General features: G+C 39.7%; 1 protein-coding gene across 1 annotated transcript in view; it reads left to right on the top strand.

Moving 5' to 3' along the window:
• The window catches only part of LOC121629248 (polycystic kidney disease 1 like 1), a 28,087-nt gene that overhangs the window by 5,322 nt on the left and 6,017 nt on the right, over positions 1 to 16,748 (top strand). The window contains exons 9-41 of the mRNA XM_041968884.1: positions 117 to 356; positions 444 to 582; positions 673 to 870; positions 1,075 to 1,256; positions 1,989 to 2,192; positions 2,347 to 2,510; positions 2,614 to 2,781; positions 5,059 to 5,097; positions 5,257 to 5,430; positions 5,522 to 5,599; positions 5,864 to 6,006; positions 6,251 to 6,371; positions 6,524 to 6,656; positions 8,697 to 8,889; positions 8,964 to 9,020; positions 9,129 to 9,506; positions 9,610 to 9,867; positions 9,942 to 10,055; positions 10,254 to 10,405; positions 10,511 to 10,611; positions 11,199 to 11,397; positions 11,534 to 11,617; positions 11,793 to 12,000; positions 14,268 to 14,374; positions 14,533 to 14,632; positions 14,735 to 14,863; positions 14,948 to 15,121; positions 15,213 to 15,396; positions 15,471 to 15,565; positions 15,654 to 16,033; positions 16,141 to 16,225; positions 16,320 to 16,478; positions 16,560 to 16,678. Coding sequence (XP_041824818.1) covers positions 117 to 356; positions 444 to 582; positions 673 to 870; positions 1,075 to 1,256; positions 1,989 to 2,192; positions 2,347 to 2,510; positions 2,614 to 2,781; positions 5,059 to 5,097; positions 5,257 to 5,430; positions 5,522 to 5,599; positions 5,864 to 6,006; positions 6,251 to 6,371; positions 6,524 to 6,656; positions 8,697 to 8,889; positions 8,964 to 9,020; positions 9,129 to 9,506; positions 9,610 to 9,867; positions 9,942 to 10,055; positions 10,254 to 10,405; positions 10,511 to 10,611; positions 11,199 to 11,397; positions 11,534 to 11,617; positions 11,793 to 12,000; positions 14,268 to 14,374; positions 14,533 to 14,632; positions 14,735 to 14,863; positions 14,948 to 15,121; positions 15,213 to 15,396; positions 15,471 to 15,565; positions 15,654 to 16,033; positions 16,141 to 16,225; positions 16,320 to 16,478; positions 16,560 to 16,678 — 5,259 coding nt within the window. The remainder of the gene's footprint in view (positions 1 to 116; positions 357 to 443; positions 583 to 672; positions 871 to 1,074; positions 1,257 to 1,988; positions 2,193 to 2,346; positions 2,511 to 2,613; positions 2,782 to 5,058; positions 5,098 to 5,256; positions 5,431 to 5,521; positions 5,600 to 5,863; positions 6,007 to 6,250; positions 6,372 to 6,523; positions 6,657 to 8,696; positions 8,890 to 8,963; positions 9,021 to 9,128; positions 9,507 to 9,609; positions 9,868 to 9,941; positions 10,056 to 10,253; positions 10,406 to 10,510; positions 10,612 to 11,198; positions 11,398 to 11,533; positions 11,618 to 11,792; positions 12,001 to 14,267; positions 14,375 to 14,532; positions 14,633 to 14,734; positions 14,864 to 14,947; positions 15,122 to 15,212; positions 15,397 to 15,470; positions 15,566 to 15,653; positions 16,034 to 16,140; positions 16,226 to 16,319; positions 16,479 to 16,559; positions 16,679 to 16,748) is intronic.

The following is a 16,748-nucleotide window of genomic DNA, read 5'->3' as shown; positions in this document are numbered from 1 at the left end:
GTATCAAATATAATGCCTTTTGAAACTGTTTATCATGACTCAAACCTTTGTCAGTGTAGAACAGTAAAAATGAACTTGCATCTAATTCACTGATCAAATTTCTCCTGACTTTACAGTTACAATGTGGTCGTAGTCGCATCTTATAGTCAGATGTCCATCACCTCTGATGTGTTTCCACTGGTGGTCCAAAGAGCCGTGAAGCTCAACAGGCTGGTTCACAAGGCTTCAGTTTTATTCAATCAGATGGTCATGGTGAGTTGCCGGGTCAATGTGGGGACCGACCTCAGCTTCCTGTGGAAGTTTGGAGATGGGACAACCAGACAAGGAGAGAGCACGGTGCAGCATGTCTTCCACAGGTGAACCAAAAAAATTTGACAAGATTTCATTACTATTTTATTGCTTTCATGTGACATTTCAAAATACTTTTTCTTTTGTTTCTGCAGAATAGGAGAGTTCAGAGTTGAAGTGAATGTATCTAATGTGGTTAGTTGGGCTTCTCTGAGTAGCTACATCTTCGTTGTGGACCAGCCTTGTCAACCTCCACCAGTGAAAAATATGGGGCCACTCAAAATACAGGTACGGGCTAAGCATTTAACAAAATCTTAACGTGCAAGAATGTCACAGCATTATAAAAAAAGAAAAAGTCCATTTCTTCTTTGTATATAGGCGCAGAGGCATGAGGTTGTCCGTTTGGGAGTAACATTAGAGACAGAGGTTGACTGTGACACACCAGTGGGCCTTAACTACACCTGGACCTTATTTGACTCTGCAGGCCAGACCTTCCCATTACCTTCCACAGACACACACAAACAGAGTCTCATACTGCAGAGCCATCTCCTCCAGTATGACACCTACACAGCCATAGCAAGAGTAAGTTATGACAAAAACTGTGACCTGGTGGAATAGTCACATGGAAAGAGAAACAATACGATTTAATTGAGTCTCTACAAAAGGGGGTCATTCTGGTTGAATATTTTGTCTCAGGTTTAAATCTATTAATTTCTACTTAAGAATGAATTTTTTTACCAATGGATTTACAGGACTTAACATGTGTGGTATTTCTGTTCTCTGCAGGTTCAGGTCATCAATAGTGTGGTGTACAGTAACTACACTGTGAGGGTTCAAGTGATCCCAAGCCCTCCTGTAGCTTCAATCCAGGGTGGGACCAACATCTTCATTGACAAGAAGAGTAACAAATTAGTAACCCTGAATGGACAGACATCTTTTGATCCTGACTTCCCCTTGAGCCCCCTCAGGTAGAAAGAGTGATCTACATTGGAAACGTTAGTTTCCAGAGGAAGGTGTAAAAATATCAAAGTGGACAAAAAGTAACTGAGAATGTGTTTTATTTAGTCCATATCTCTACTGAGAATTACTTTCTTTCTTGATGTAACCACATTCCCAGCCGTTTGTTTTGTTAAATTAGCACAGATTTAAACATATTTGGAAACCATGACATAACTTTTAGAATATTTATTAATAAATATTATTAAAAAATATTAATAAAAATGAATAAAAGCCTCTTTTTAGTCTAAGTGCACCTTGCTTTTACCAACTGGAATCTCCTCACAGATTTTAGCTGCAGACACTAGCTTTGGCAACATTCAGGATCCCCTTCATTTGTTCCCTAAGTAATCTTCTCACTGCTCACTTCTCAGCCTTCAAGTCAGCTCCTGATTCCCTTCCAAGCTTTTACTGTGAGACATTCTTTGTTCCTTGAACTAATGCTGATGTGTTTTCTTTTGGTTTCCAGTTTGGTAAAAGCATAAAAATTTGATTCTGCTGCTTAGAAGCATATTTGTTGCCTTTTTGTCCTTTGGCTGCCTGGTCTAGAAACTTTTAAATAGAGAAGCTGTTGTTTAAATATGATCATCTTGTCTTCCTATTATGTTCAGTATAGTCTTCTTGCCTCTGTAGTCCTCTTATATATTGTGCTTGTAGTTGTGAGCATATTTGTGTCAACATCTCTTCTTTTTAATTTTGTGCAGCTACAGTTGGACATGTAAGCCAGTAAGCCTCATCCCTAGCTCCTGTTTCAACCAAAGCATTTCCACTTCATCTCCTGTGCTCAAATTTCCTGCTAGTCTTTTGCAAGACAACTTTGACCAGTTCAAGTTCACACTCACTGTTCAGAACGGAGAACGTTCAGCCTCATTAGAAACCTTCCTCACTGTAACATCAGACCTGATTCGGTACGTGTTATTTAAAAAGGATGAAAGTACTAAAAAAGTAATAATTCATTAGTGCAAACCTTTCGGGTCACTGGTGCAATTAACTGAATTAAATTGACATTAAAGTCAGGACTTTGATCTATGATGTGATGTTTAACATTTGGTTCTCATCTAGGACGGTGTCTATTACCTGTCCTCAGTGCCGGGGAGACCATGTGAACTGGGATCAGTCTTTCTCTGTCAGTGCAATGTGTGATGACTGTAACACTCCTGAGGAATTCATCCAGTACACCTGGAGTTTGTACCTGGTCAATGCTTCCTCCAAACCTTTCATTGATGGTAGGGAAAGACACATTTGTACAGCTTTTTTTTTTTTGCTTATGGTTCACTTCAGTGTGAAATGAAGAAAGATCCTAACCTTTTCTAATCTTTTCTGTTCCAGTCCCATTCTGTCACACAGTAGACCTCCTTACTCCATCGACCATTGTAGAGAATCCTGCTGCATCCACTCTGACTCTTGGGATTTCTAACCTTCTGGATGATGCTTTTGATTATGATCTGGCTGACAGAACATCATCAAACAAGGGCAGAGGCAGGCTGAACGTCACCGGTGAGTTTTTATATGTATTACAACTTAAGAAAGTAAGAAAGTAAAGAAAGTACTACCCCCATCATTAATGTTTCTTCTCATCCTCCCCAGGTTTTTCAGGGTCTCAGCCCTCTATGAGCACATTTGTCCATGACAGTGGCAGCGGTTTACATTTAGATCACATTGATCAAAGTGGCATTATAAGTGAATCCTTAGTTGATCCGGACTCCTCTGCAGACTGGGATTTTTCTTTTCCTTTGCTGGACACTGGTGGTGTAAATAGCCAAATAGGTGAGTAAAGTCAGAGCTAAAACTTTGACTCTAAAGGTTTTTAGTCAGGGATATAGCCTACTGTTACAATCTAACCATGGCTGAATAATTTAATTAGATCTTTAAATGATAAACTTAAGTTATTTCTTTCTCACAAACTTTGAGTTAGTGTGGAACAAATAGCCCTTACCCTAGAAGTTGATTAAAGGAAGTTGTTTAGTAGCAAACAGTTACAAATCTGGCACCACCATGGTTTTCATCTTGGGATTGCTTTTTTGTGTTTGATTGATGAATATTACTCACTCTACATATCAGCTGTGTTTTGTTTTCCATCTATCGATAGACATGTAGTGTTTTAGCTACTAAATTCTGCCACTAGCCACCAGCTAACAGTGTCTACCGTGCACAAAGTGGCTGAAGACTGACAGTGGATCAAAATGATCAAAGTGAGGGAAATAAATTAGAATAAGACTAAATGTTTGAGAAACATTAAAGGTCCCATATTATACACTTTATTCCCAATCTGAGACCATTCATTAATATCTAAATGAAATATTTCCGCCATGGTATGGACAAATCGACCCTCAGTTTGAGTGCAGCGGCTTCTCTTCACCTCCCTCTTTTTAGCAGCTTCAGAAATGTGCCGTTTATGGTGGGCGGAACCCTGGTGGAGCAGCTCAGCTGTTGGCTCCGCCCATCGCATCGCCCGTCATGAGGTGATTGACAGGTTAGGCCTTAGCGGTAACTAGACGCTGATTACAGCGTAGTGAAGGATAAACAAACGCCGGAACACCGGAACCCATTCCTGAAGCCCCCATTACCGACCCAAACCGCGACGCACGGAGAACACAGCTAGCTACGCTCATCAATCTGATGCACAATGGCACCGGATACAAACAGTAGAAACAGTGACTTGGCTACATTTACAACAGTGCTAATATATTTTCAAGCTATCAGACTAATAAGGCCGAAACGATAAAATAACTGCCAGCTCTTACCTCTCCAGCTGTATCACGGACAGTTGGTATTGAACCTGGCTTCAGCTTCAAACGGTTGGCGAAGCCTGCTTTCCATGCCCCCATGTTGTGGAAACAGTCCTCTTTGAAATGCTGGCCACAGACATGCAAAACCTTTGGAAGTTTTCCGGGTACATTTCCTCCAAAAATAAAATTAATCCACTCAGTCCTCGTGGGTTCAGTGGATGGAAGTAAAAAAACGTTTTCGTGTTCATTTATGCAGCCACAAACAGAACAGTGCTTCTGTCGCTTAGCCATGTCCGCTAACGAGGGTTGCCGAAAAGGATAAACACTGGGCGCTAGGTGATTTTTAGAGGGCGGGCTTTGAGAGCCGGTAAGCGGGTCCATCGCTCTGTGGGGAGTGGTTATTGTCCCTTATGACGTCTTAACGTACAGGCTTTCAAACTCGCTCAATTCAGCGCTTACTTCCCTAGAGGTGGAGCAGGGGGGGAGAGAGAGCGCCTGAAAGAGTTTCACACTTACGGGTCTCCTACACATGCGGGGGGACCAGTATGACTGTTCCAAAACCATTAAAAAGTGAATTTTGCATAATATGGGACCTTTAAACTTGAATCAAGAGAGATGGAGAAAATGCTCTTTAATTAGAATAAATTAACTGAGCTAACAGGCTAAACAGCACAGATCTATGTGCTGGACTGGACTGGATTTTAAGACAGTACATGATCATGATGTGTTACTTTTTGCTGACATTGCTTCAAATTACAAACTACATTTTTGAACTGAATGGATTCATTTTTGGTTCAAAATATATGCCCATTACAGGAACTTATTTTGTGGTGATGGTAATCAAAAGATTTTTGTTCCAAAATTACTCTAGCTAATAAACAAAATTCTGTCAGCAGGAAATATACTGTATTTGTCATTGTGTGTTATTGTGTCATAGGATTACAAGTCAATATTGTTTTTCTAATTATGATTATCTAATTGTTATTTTTTAAAGTGGGTTCTGTTATAAGTCCAGATGATTATGAAATTCCCCTCTCACGTTTAGAGGAAGGAGACCCAGGGATGTCAGCAGGAAGACTCACAGGTACTGGCATATTTTTGTTTCAGATTCAGATTCAGAAAACCTTATTAGACCCTGAAGGGCAAATCATTTCTGTGGTCAGCCTGCCCATAGTGACATAATTACAATATAGCTATATATAGTTTACTTGAATGGTTAATCATTTACTCAAAAATAATTCAGGTGCGGAGAGATTCAGTCCAGAAGATGACTCCACGTTTGATCCAGCATTACACAAAGTTGAGGGGAGTAATCTGGTGAATCCCAGACCATTGGTGGTGCTCCACAAGCCAAGTTTGCTCGACTTACACCGAGACTCAATACACAGAGAGCTCTTTGAGTCCTACACCTACGCAGGTATATTACTCAGAAATTTGGCTCTCTTTCTGGCTCAGTCTGACCGTACTTGTCTCTGCACTCATCCATCTTTCTCTCTTAAAATCTTCAGGAATCTCCTCCCCTTTGCTCAGATTAAGGCCCTTCAATCTGAGGCCAAGGAGCATTTATATGTTTGAGGTCACTGCCAGTAAGTTACAACACAACAACTGGTGTTTGTATTAAAACACACTTTTTTCTGTACACCATTTTCCCTCATTAAATGAAAATAACATTTTCCATTTACTCTTTTAAAATGACCAATCAGAGACAAGTAAAGGCTTTAAATTCAAACAAAACAATAACCATATTTACTTTAAGTCAGTCTATTAATTGTTGTCCAAGAAAATAGCTTTGATATATGTTGCCTATTTCTGTATTAACTGTGTTCTTTGTTTTTATCCAATAAATTCAGAGTCCAAGGACATTTTTCTCGGCCGAAATCAGCTGTTCTTAAAAACCAGCCCTGTTCCAAAGGGCATGATATGCCAGGTGCAGCCTGTGAAAGGGATGGAGTTATACACACACTTCAGCATCTTTTGCACTTCAGGGAGAGAGGTTTGTGTACTTCTAACACACTTATTGTATTTGATCTTTTATTTAGTTAATGCATTTTATTCCAACTCCAAGTGGTTTCCTTTACCCACATTATCAGTCATCTCAGTGTACACAACGAAAAAATGATGTAAAAAAGCCTTTTTTGTTTCCGACCCACAGAGCAGCAGGCACCACATATTTATTCAGCTTTTTAAGTCCATTTTCACATGTGTTTGGGCATGTATTTCTGTGCTTCTGTACTTAGGACTTGCTGTATGAATACAGCTTCAGTATAGGAGGCAGAGCTCCCAGGATACTTTACCAAGGGAGAGATTTCCAACACTACTTCAGCCTTCCTTCAGGGGACCCCAGTGATGACTATAAAGGTATACATGCACACCAGAAGATCATGCACATATATATTAATATAAAAAAAAACATTAAAAAAACATTAAATTAAGCTATTGTGAAGATTATATTTTAGAGTTTTTTTTCCTTATCAATGTTTGAATCAACCTATTTGTTATTGTTTTTATAGTAACTATTTACACTGAGATCAGAAGCAGCACATATGGATCAGCCACCAAACCGTGTCCTGTCACCGTTCAAGTCAAACCAAGTTTTCTGAGAAACACCTCGTCTTCTTCCCGTTATGATCCTGATCTGAAGCTGTAAGAAATGCCATTAATGAATAGTTGTGTAAACAAGCATATTTTCACAAATTTTTTGTGCCAGAAAGTATATGTTCCTCATATACATACATTTTAGGAATGAATTTGAATCTTACACGAAACATGAAGTATACTTTTATCCAAAACTGTATGTTTCCTTAAAGTGAAAGTATAAAATCTACAAGATAAATCATCTACATGTGTTACTCACCACCCACTTTATTAAGTAAACATTACTAGTACCAATTGGACCTCTTTTGCCTTCAGAACTGCTTTAATTTTTCATAGCATAGATTCAACAAGGTGTTGGAAACATTCCACAGAAATTTTGCTTCATATTGATGCGGTAGCATCACACAGTTAATGCAGATTTGTCGGCTGCATCATGGTGAGAATCTCCCATTTTTACAACATCCTAAAGTTGCTTTATTTGATTGAGATCTGATGACTGTGGAGGACATCGGAGTACATTGAACTCATTGTTATGTTCAAAAAACCAGTTGGAGATGATTTGAGCTTTGTGATGGTGCACTATCCTGCTGGAAGTAATCATTAGAAGATGGTTAACTGTGGTCATAAAGGGATGGCCATGGTCAGCAAACACTCTCAGGCTGTGACGTTTAAATGATCCTCAGTTGGTACTAAGGGGCCCAAAGTGTGCCAAGAAAATATCCCCCTCACCATTGTAGTACACCACCTCCAGCAGCCTGAATTGTTGATGTTGATGCAAGGCAGGATGGATCCATGCTTTCATCTTGTTGAGACAAATTAGGATCCCATCATCTGCATATTGCAGCTGAAATTGAGACTCATCAGACCAGGGAACTTTTTCCTAACCTTCTGTTGTTCAGTTTTGGTGAGTTTGTGTGAATTGTAGCCTCAGTGTCCTGTTCTTAGCTGACAGGAGTGGTAACTCATATGATCCTCTCACATTGTGAAATTCAATGTGTTATGCATTCATAGATTGTTTTCTGTTTTTGTTGCAATGATAGGTTATTTAAGCTACTGTTACCCTTCTATCATCTTGAGTCAGTCTCATTTTTGTTTGACCTCGGACATCAACAAGGCATTTTGGTCCAGACAACTACTGCTCACTATATATTTTCTCTTTTCAGACCATTCTCTATAAACCCTAGAGATGTTTGTGGGTGAATATCCCAGCAGATCAGCAGTTTCTGAAATACTCAGACCAACCCGTCTGGTACATAGCATACAACATTCAAAGTCACTTAAATCCTCTTTCTTTCTTATTCTGATACTCAGTTTAAACTTCAATAAGTTGTCTTGACCATGTCTACATGACTAAATGGATTGCGTTTGCTGTCATGTGATTGGTTGATTAGTTATTAGTGTTTACAAGCAGATGAACAGGTTTACCAAAATAAAATGCACTTGATTGTAGATCAAACATTATTTCCAGGTTGTGCAGGTTTACCTGTTACTGCCAGATTATGTTTTGTCTCAGACCAAAGCCAAAGCCTTTCAGTAGAAGAACCCTATATCACTGAAGCATGGTTGTGGAAATATTATATAGGAGTTAATTCACAGTCTTGTTGACTGGAGAACTTCATTTCTACTCTCAGTTATAATCAGATAATGTTAGAAGCTAATGTGATCTTTAGCACTCCAACAATCCACCAGAGAGCAGCTCCTTAAAAGAATAATGGAAGTTTGGAAAATGGACAAGTCAAAGCACAGATTTGAATCTTGTTGAAATGTTGCGTGAAGATTTTAAAACAGGCGCCTACATGTAAGAACACCCTTAGACTCAAGTTTCTTCATGCCTAGTGTATAACATGACTTGACAGTTATGCAAAACTCCAGCATGATTCTGCTTTTTCTAACTGGGGTAATGCCATCTTTTCTGTAGAAAATGTTATACCTATCAATAGTTTGTTTCCAATAAAGCGCTGAAATTTTTAAAGGATATCATACAGAGCCATTAATCTGAGCATTTCAACATTATTTAGGGTTTTTCCACATTTTACAGTCTCTTGTCGACAATATAAAATGTTGTGTTATTTGCTTCTCTGTTTGCAGGTCAGAGTTAGGTCTGAGGAATCTGTCAGCTCTTGTGCAGCTTGGGAACAGTGTGGAGATTCGTAACTACATCAGTCTCCTCTCCAGCATACTGAACAGACTCAGTCTGGATGCTGAAGCTAACACACACGCACAGATGCACATGCGCAATGTGCTCATCTGCTGTGTTTGTGAGCTCAAAATCAGCGAACAGGTACAAACACAGACTTAGTGCTTACACACTATGATTTTCTTTGTACAATTATTTCACATGTTATTCAAATCTAGGTATCAGCGGTGGACAGCATTTTCATTCTAAATGACCTACTAAAATTTACAAGTCAGGTACGTGGATGTCTGATCTCTTCTTTAGACAGTTAATAGACAAAAAGAAATTGTTAGCTGCATGCTGATAAATTAAACTTTTTCTTAAACTTCTTTTGTTGCTTCTAGGTGACATTAATGAGTGCCAGAAAGATTACATCTTATGTTCAGGCTGTTTCAAAACAGTTTCCTAGGTCCAGTGCTTCTGACAGCTACCATGGTAACCAAAAGATGCTCAACTCTCTAGTTAACCTACTTTCATATGATCTTAAGGTAGTCACCAGCTGTGATTACACATTTAAAACTCCCAAAAGTGCTGATGATTCACAAGCATTTGAGTCAGGTTTACCCACTGATAAAAACATAAAAGATTTTGAGGAAAATCCTAGTCGCTGTCTACTGGACCCATCCATTGATCCTCAAGTCAATCAGGGAGGATCAGTTTTAATAGAGGAGGGGATGCAGCTTGTGGACGATATTCTGCGGACAGCTTCAGATGTCTTGCTGGTGAGAGGAGACACGCTTAAGTTTTTGTTAATTTTCAAATTCCAAAACAAAAAAAACTCATTTGGTTCTCCGGTGACATCCATTCACTGTTGTATTTTTCCAGAGGTACATTTTCTTCTATGAAACCAAGGAGCTCAGAGTTAACTCTGACTACATCACTTTGAATGCAGCTTTCCAACAAAAGAGCTCCACATACATCCACAGCGGCTCAACCAGTTTCTACATGCCAGCTTCACTGATCAGGCTTCTGTTTGTCCGCCACAGTGGACGGGCTCAGCCAAGAGCGCACCAACCATGTGTCCTCAGAGTGCTGACTGAGCTCACCCACAGCCCTTACACCTGGGCCAAATATCCTGCACAGGTGAAAACAGACCAACATGACATGACAAATCACACTTACTTAATATTCATTGTACTTCACCTTCTGTTTTCCAGACAAGTGGCCCAGTGGTTGACTTGAGTCTGTACAAATGCAGCACCAGAAGAAAGATCCATATTCACTCCCTTTCTCAACCAATCAGCATTGAGCTGCAGCAGCCACAAAAAAATGTATGTTGTCACTTGCTATTTTCAGGTGCTAATGGAAAATGGAAGGTGCCATGAGGAGTTTTCTTCTAGACCACAAAATCATTGTTTGAATGCCCCTGTCTAACAAATGTTAGCTGAATTTTTTAAAGATTTTTTTAATAAAATATTTTAAATTAGTAAAACTAATTCCATCAACATGTGATCTTGTTTTTCTTGCAGATGAGTTCTTTGTCTAAGTACATCCTCCTGCGCAGCAAGGTCAATTACCACAACTTTAGCATTACCCAGGAGCACTTGCAGCAGGCCATCCAAGTGACAGTGGTGCTCAATTCACCGCCCAACAAGGCATTTCCCATCATGCTTCTCTTCAGGTAGATTTATTGCAACTAGTTTTTTAGTAATGAACAGCTAATAGGTATCACTACATAATGCTACACAATGACACAAAACCAAATCCTGAGACTCTGTTGTGTCAGGATGTTTGAGAGGCCAGTTCCCAGCACGCATCACCTGCACAAGATTCACCGATGGGAGAACAACACCACACGCATAACTCTGCTCCCATCCTACTTTAATGGTAAGAGAGGGCTTGGTTCAGTGTTCTTGTATTTTTTCTTTCCCTCCCTTCTCCTCCTGAACTCTTTATCTGTTATACTCTTGACTACTGTAACATATCAAGATGGATAAGACCATTAAGAATGCTTAGCAACTCTTTTTGCTTTGTAATTCAGGTACAGCAATTATCTTATGACCCTCGTCTGTTGTGATGAAAGCTTTTTATCAGCAGAAATAGGGCTTGTGGCCACCAGTTTTAGAAAATTTTTGGTCTCTTTTAGTTTTTGGGATGGGCACTTATCCATCCATGTTTCAGATAAGTTAATTCTCACCAAAAAGCCTTTTCTGCACTTACAGTAATGTATTTCTATCAGTTGGTGCTATAATCTCAAGTTGCCATTGTGATATTATCTTAACTGTCCTCTGCTGTGTTTTAACATGCACAAAGAGAAACAGAGGAGAAGAGGAGGGAAACCATCAAGCCATGTTTTTTTAATGGTGGCAGCCTTTTAGGCTAACATGTGAAAGAGGAACAGTACCTTTTGGTCCAATAATTTGTGTAACTCCAGTTCATCTAACTTGCTTTGAAGTACTTATGGTAACTTCCAGCTGCAGGAGTTGGTCACTTGGCCTTGCTAGATGCTGATTTTGAGAACGTACCCAGAAGAAAGCACCAGAGTGAACAAATAAGCTACAGTCTCACAGTGGACAGCAGTCAGTGTTTGTCCTGGGATGGCCAGCAGGGGGCCTGGACACACCATGGCTGCAGGACACAGCAAGTGGACACCACCTCTCTAGTCAACTGCAGGTAAGGCACAGATTAAAAGCCTGTGAGCTCTAAGGTAGACATTCAAGGAAGCAAATTATATTGCATGAAATTATATAAACACTTGCAAAAATGAATAATTCTTTTTTTTTTTCTTTTGTTTATTTTATAAATTTAGTTGTTACCAGTTGAGGCCACTGACTGTGTTTTGGCAGCAGATCCAGAGCAGCCATGACACAACTGATCTGGATCCATTCCTAAGGTGACCTTAACAATCCTGAGATTTTCTTTCATTGTAGCATTGTTTTTCCTATGCTTATTATTTTATCTAGTAAAATGAATAGTATAATAACCTTGTTATGCTGATTAATTTAAAAATATAACATTTTATTAAATGAATTCTTCTGTGCTCTCTGCTCTTCCTTCCGATGTCTCAGTGTTCCCAGTGATCTGACAGTGCTGGGTGTACTGATACTGTGCCTGTGCCTCTACATGCCAGGCCTGGCATGGTGTAGGAGAGCTGATGCCATCTCAGAGGCAAATCAAAGAGTTCACTACCTTTCTGACAACTCTCCAACAGACCAATATCTCTATGCTGTTACTGTCCATACTGGTCTCTGCTCTGCAGCCTGTATGAGTGCAAAGGTAAAGGCTTATTTTTAGGGCTTATCTCAATTACTTTTTATCATATATATTTATTACATCTTTGTTACAATCTTCTGGGGAACTCTCTCAATCTATATATTTGTTTGTCTGAGTTGGTGGAAAGCTGGGGGTCATCTTAGACTGAAAATCACAAGGCTAACATAAAGAGAGGCAAACACATTCACATGTAGGGTCAGGCTTTCAAATAATTTATTAGATTATTTTAATCAAGCATGACATCACCTATGTTACTAATACTGCCAATGATCTTCATTATAAGGTGTTAGATGTCTGTTATAGGGGGATGCATATGACCTGTGTTGTTTATCTCTACCCTTACTGGAGGTAAAGGAGAGATCCACTAAAAGTGACTAAATTATCCGCAGAAATCAAATTTCTTCACATAGTTTGAGGGGAGAGTCATACAAACCACAAATAAACCATTTCTCCATACTGACATAATAGCATCACACAGTAGCAGCAGATATGTCAGCTGCACATCCATGATGAGACTGTCCCATTCCCCCACATCCCAAAGTTGCTCTATTGGATTGAGATCTGGTGGCTGTGGAAGCTGTTGGAGTCCAGTGAACTCATTTTCATGCTCAAAAAACCTGCTTGACATAATTTGAGCTTTGTGGCATGATGCTGGAGGTAGAAAAAGGAAAGAAAATGTGTCATTTCAGTCTTCATCATGAGTCATCAAGGCAAACACACCAAGAAAAACTCAATTAGAAGTGTTTATATTTCATGCCATATAATGAAATGTCCCTCTTTGCAGTTGTGCAACCAGACACATTTTTGTACACATTGTAAAAGATCCCTATGATGTTGTTTCCTCACCTGGTCTATTGGTGCCAATACATAACGTCTTATACTGTTATTTTCATTGACATATTGTATTAGAGACATTCTGGGTTGGGGAGTGGGCTCTTTGTGTGATTATTGTGTGTGTGTGTGTGTGTGTGTGTATGTGACAGATAAAAGGGAAAGTATGATTGCATGTGTCTGTTTCCTGAATTGTTCTGTTATAAACTTGAGTGTGTGATGACTTGTGTTTCTAACTTTTAAAACACAAGCCTAAACTTTTGACATGGAAAGCACTTTGTGTTAAATGTTGCATGAAAAATGCTTTTTAAATTCAATTTGATTTGATTAAAGCATTTCACGTGGCAGCATAAGTACAGACAATTTAATGTAAGCAAACGGTACATCCTTAATTTTTGCGTTTTATTTACTGTATATTGAATTAATTGTAGAAGGATAACTGCGTGTTACCACCATCAGACTGAGGAAGTGGCTGACATTAAAAAGCCCAATCAGTGACTAGAGACGACTGATCTGAAAAACTGAACAGATGCACTGATTAAGATTGCACAATAACAGCTACTGAGCACAAGGGTAATGGAGGCCAGGGTCTAGGACACATGACAGGACCCCAGTTACTGGCTGCTGTGCATAATTAGCTCAAACAGTCCAGCAAAAAGTAGTAAGATGTAAGATTCAGGCTGGTACGACATACATGGAATGCCATAACTTGGGTGCTGGATTAGTGTACAGGACTGTACTCAATTTGGGTTAAAAGTCCTAAAGTCAAGACGGGAGTTACCATCAAAGGCTGTAGATGATAGAGATTGAGAAGGAGAATAACTAAGCTAAGCTCCTGTGGGATTTCCAGATTCAGACTGATAAACTGGTGATGGCCAGGCTGACTGCTTACAGACGAAGACAGCAGATAGATGTAGTAATATTGGGTGACAGCAACACCAAGAAGAAGGGACAATCTGGAAGAAGCTGGTAAAATACCAAGGAACAAAGCAGTAAAAAATGTAAGACTTAAAGGCAGTACTGGTGCCAGTAGTAATCAGCTAACTTTGGGCTGTGTTTTCCAAGCTTGGAGAATGTTTCCAACATAACCCAGGAAGAATGTCAAGCTCCCAGACCTCTGGTAGAGGATCCAAGCACTGAATAATCCAATCTTTCCCATGATTCCCGTCTGTTTATACGTGCAGTGAAAAACCACAGAGCAGCTGTGTGAGAATCCAACAGGTGTCCTTGATAGCATGTAAACAGATGCTTAGTCTCTGAGCTGAATTTGAATATGAATGAGAAACTATAACGTTTTTCCTTTAAAACAAAATTCGTGGCTAAGCTGTTAAGAGTTAAGTGTTTGATTTTTTTTAAATCATGATTTGGTTTCCAGACTGGAATAAATTGCTCTATAAAAGCTCTCAAACTTCAGCTCTGAACCTTTACATTTTCACCAGGTTTACATAATGCTGTATGGTGAAGATGGGAGCTCACAGACAAGAGAACTACAAGTCCAAGGATCCTCTCTGTTCAGGAGGAACTCTCAAGATACCTTTATACTGAGGTAAAGAAATTCACAAATCTGCGAACATTACATTCTGAAAGAAATAAAAAAATAAAGCTTTTCACAAACTAAGTGTCTGTAAATTCTTTAACTACGATAATGCTCAATCACATTAGTTTTTTTCTTTTCATTTAGAATCTCCTACTTTCTTTCTACAGTGCAGCAGACAGCCTGGGCCCTCTGTGGGGGGTTCACATCTGGCATGACAACTCTGGTCCTTCTCCTGACTGGTACCTCAAACTTGTGGAAGTATCTGAGGTAAAGCCTACCTGTTCAGTGTTTGCCACTATGCTCTTTCCCTTACTGCTTGCACTGTCAGTTTCAGAATCAGATTGGTGTGTTTGCCTACTTAACATCCAGGTGAACAAGGGGCATGTGAAGCTTCGCTCTTGGATGTTTGTCAGTCAGTGCTGGCTGGCTGTGAACAAAGGAGATGGCCGAGTGGAAAGGATGCTGCTTGTTGGCACTCATGGAATAAGCTTTTCTAAGGTGCGGCACTCACATTCACAGTATGGATAATCTATTTTCTACTTTTACTTTACGTAACCCCAGATTTCCTCACATTATTCGCAGATTTTGTTTCTCAAATTATTTGACTACTTGGCCGATTTGCACATCTGGATGTCTGTGTACAGCTGCCCCGTCCCTAATTCCTTCACACATACTCAAAGACTTGGTGTATGTGCATTACTGCTGCTGGGGTATGCATGTGCCAACGCAGTCATCATATCGCAAACAGATGACCAAGTAGGTTGATAAAACATAGAAATCTGAAGGTTTGCTGCACCAGAGTGCACATGTGAATACAATGTTAAATTTCTTAATCCCTTTTTTACAGTTGCCCTTCAAGATTGGCATTGTCGATTTGTCAGCTGCTTCTATAACATCAGGACTTATAAGTGTAGCTGCTGTGTTACCTGCAGCAACACTGATTTCTTTCTTGTTTCGACTCCGTGGGATCAAACTAGCAGGCTCAGGAGTCCGACATGCAAATGGCAGAATGACTGATGACTGTTTAGCAGGTGGGGTTTAGTTTGGATTTTTTTATGTTGTCCTCCAGCTTTTCTCTGTGTTTTATTCTGTTGTCTCCTTGCAGATACTTTTCCCATGAATGACAATAAAGTGGAGCCCCATCTCTCCAGGAGTGACCCTCAGCAGTGGCTACAAGAAACCTGGAGGATGAAATATCAGGTTTCGTATCAATATACTTTTCTTTCTTTTTCTTCCTATATATCTTTGTTTTTACAGCATTTTAATGATCATCTGTGTGTCATTGTAGGACATAGAGCTTCTGTCAGTGTCCACTACAACACTAGAAAATAAAGATAGTGATGAAGAATTTATAATCCAGCCTGATGTAGTCATGAGGAAGGAGGATGATCTGGCATTAAGGAGCAGTGTGGGGCCAGTGCTGCAAACTTTTTTGCAGATTCCTGAATGGAGCAATTGCGATTATATACGTCAGAGTAATGAGTCTGAACTTTTAACCGAGGGCTGGAAATTTAATGGAAACCAGAGAGCTGCGAGGGATGAAGGTCAAACCTTTCTACAGGAGAGAGGATTCGGTCTTACATCGCTGTGGTGTCACCATGTGGTCTGGGTGCTTTGTGTGCTGTTGTCTCTGTGCTGCCTACTGTTCTCTGCAGTGCTGGGATTGAGGTAGGGGACTATCAATAACATAAAAATGAGGGGTTTTTCCCCCCTGAGACATTCTCAGTGTGTTAATGTAACTTATAACTGTGTGTATGTGTTTTTATCTATATCAGATTCAGCAGCAGCAAGATTCTGCTTTGGATACATGCTCTTTTTGTCTCTCTTATGTCTTGCATCTTCTTCATCCAACCAGCTGTGGTAAAAAAATTATACTTTCATTTTGACAATTATGTTCATTAACTAAATACTGATCCTCAGTTAATACTGCCATCTTTTTAATGCTCTTCTCCAGATTCTTGCAGTGGCGGTGACTGTTTCATGTTGGTACAAGAACAAAACTGACATTCAGATATTTTCTTCAAAACTGTGGAGCCAAGATTCTGCTGATCAGCCAAAGGAGCAGGTTGAGCCAACTGCTATCCCCCAGAAAACCTCATCTTACACTGAAGAGGTGACACTGCAGACTCTGCACAGATAAATGTGTTCTATATTTTAATACTCAAAAATAAAACTGGATATCCCTGATTCGCAGCTGCTGAGAGCTCGTCAGCGATCTCGGTACTTGCGTTTCGTGCGCCCGCCCACTCCAGCAAGACTGAGGAAAAGTCGAGAGAAAAAAAGGAGAGAATCTCTTATCTGCAAAACACTCAGGTATATGTCTATGTTTTTGTTTACATGTGCACCTGTGTGTGATGTCATTTAAGCTTCTTTTTCTTTGTTA

This window comes from Melanotaenia boesemani, chromosome 18 (genome assembly GCF_017639745.1).
Source record: "Melanotaenia boesemani isolate fMelBoe1 chromosome 18, fMelBoe1.pri, whole genome shotgun sequence".
NCBI lineage: Eukaryota > Metazoa > Chordata > Actinopteri > Atheriniformes > Melanotaeniidae > Melanotaenia > Melanotaenia boesemani.
The sequence above is the reverse complement of the archived record's forward strand: the minus strand, read 5'-3'. Positions and strand labels throughout refer to the sequence as shown.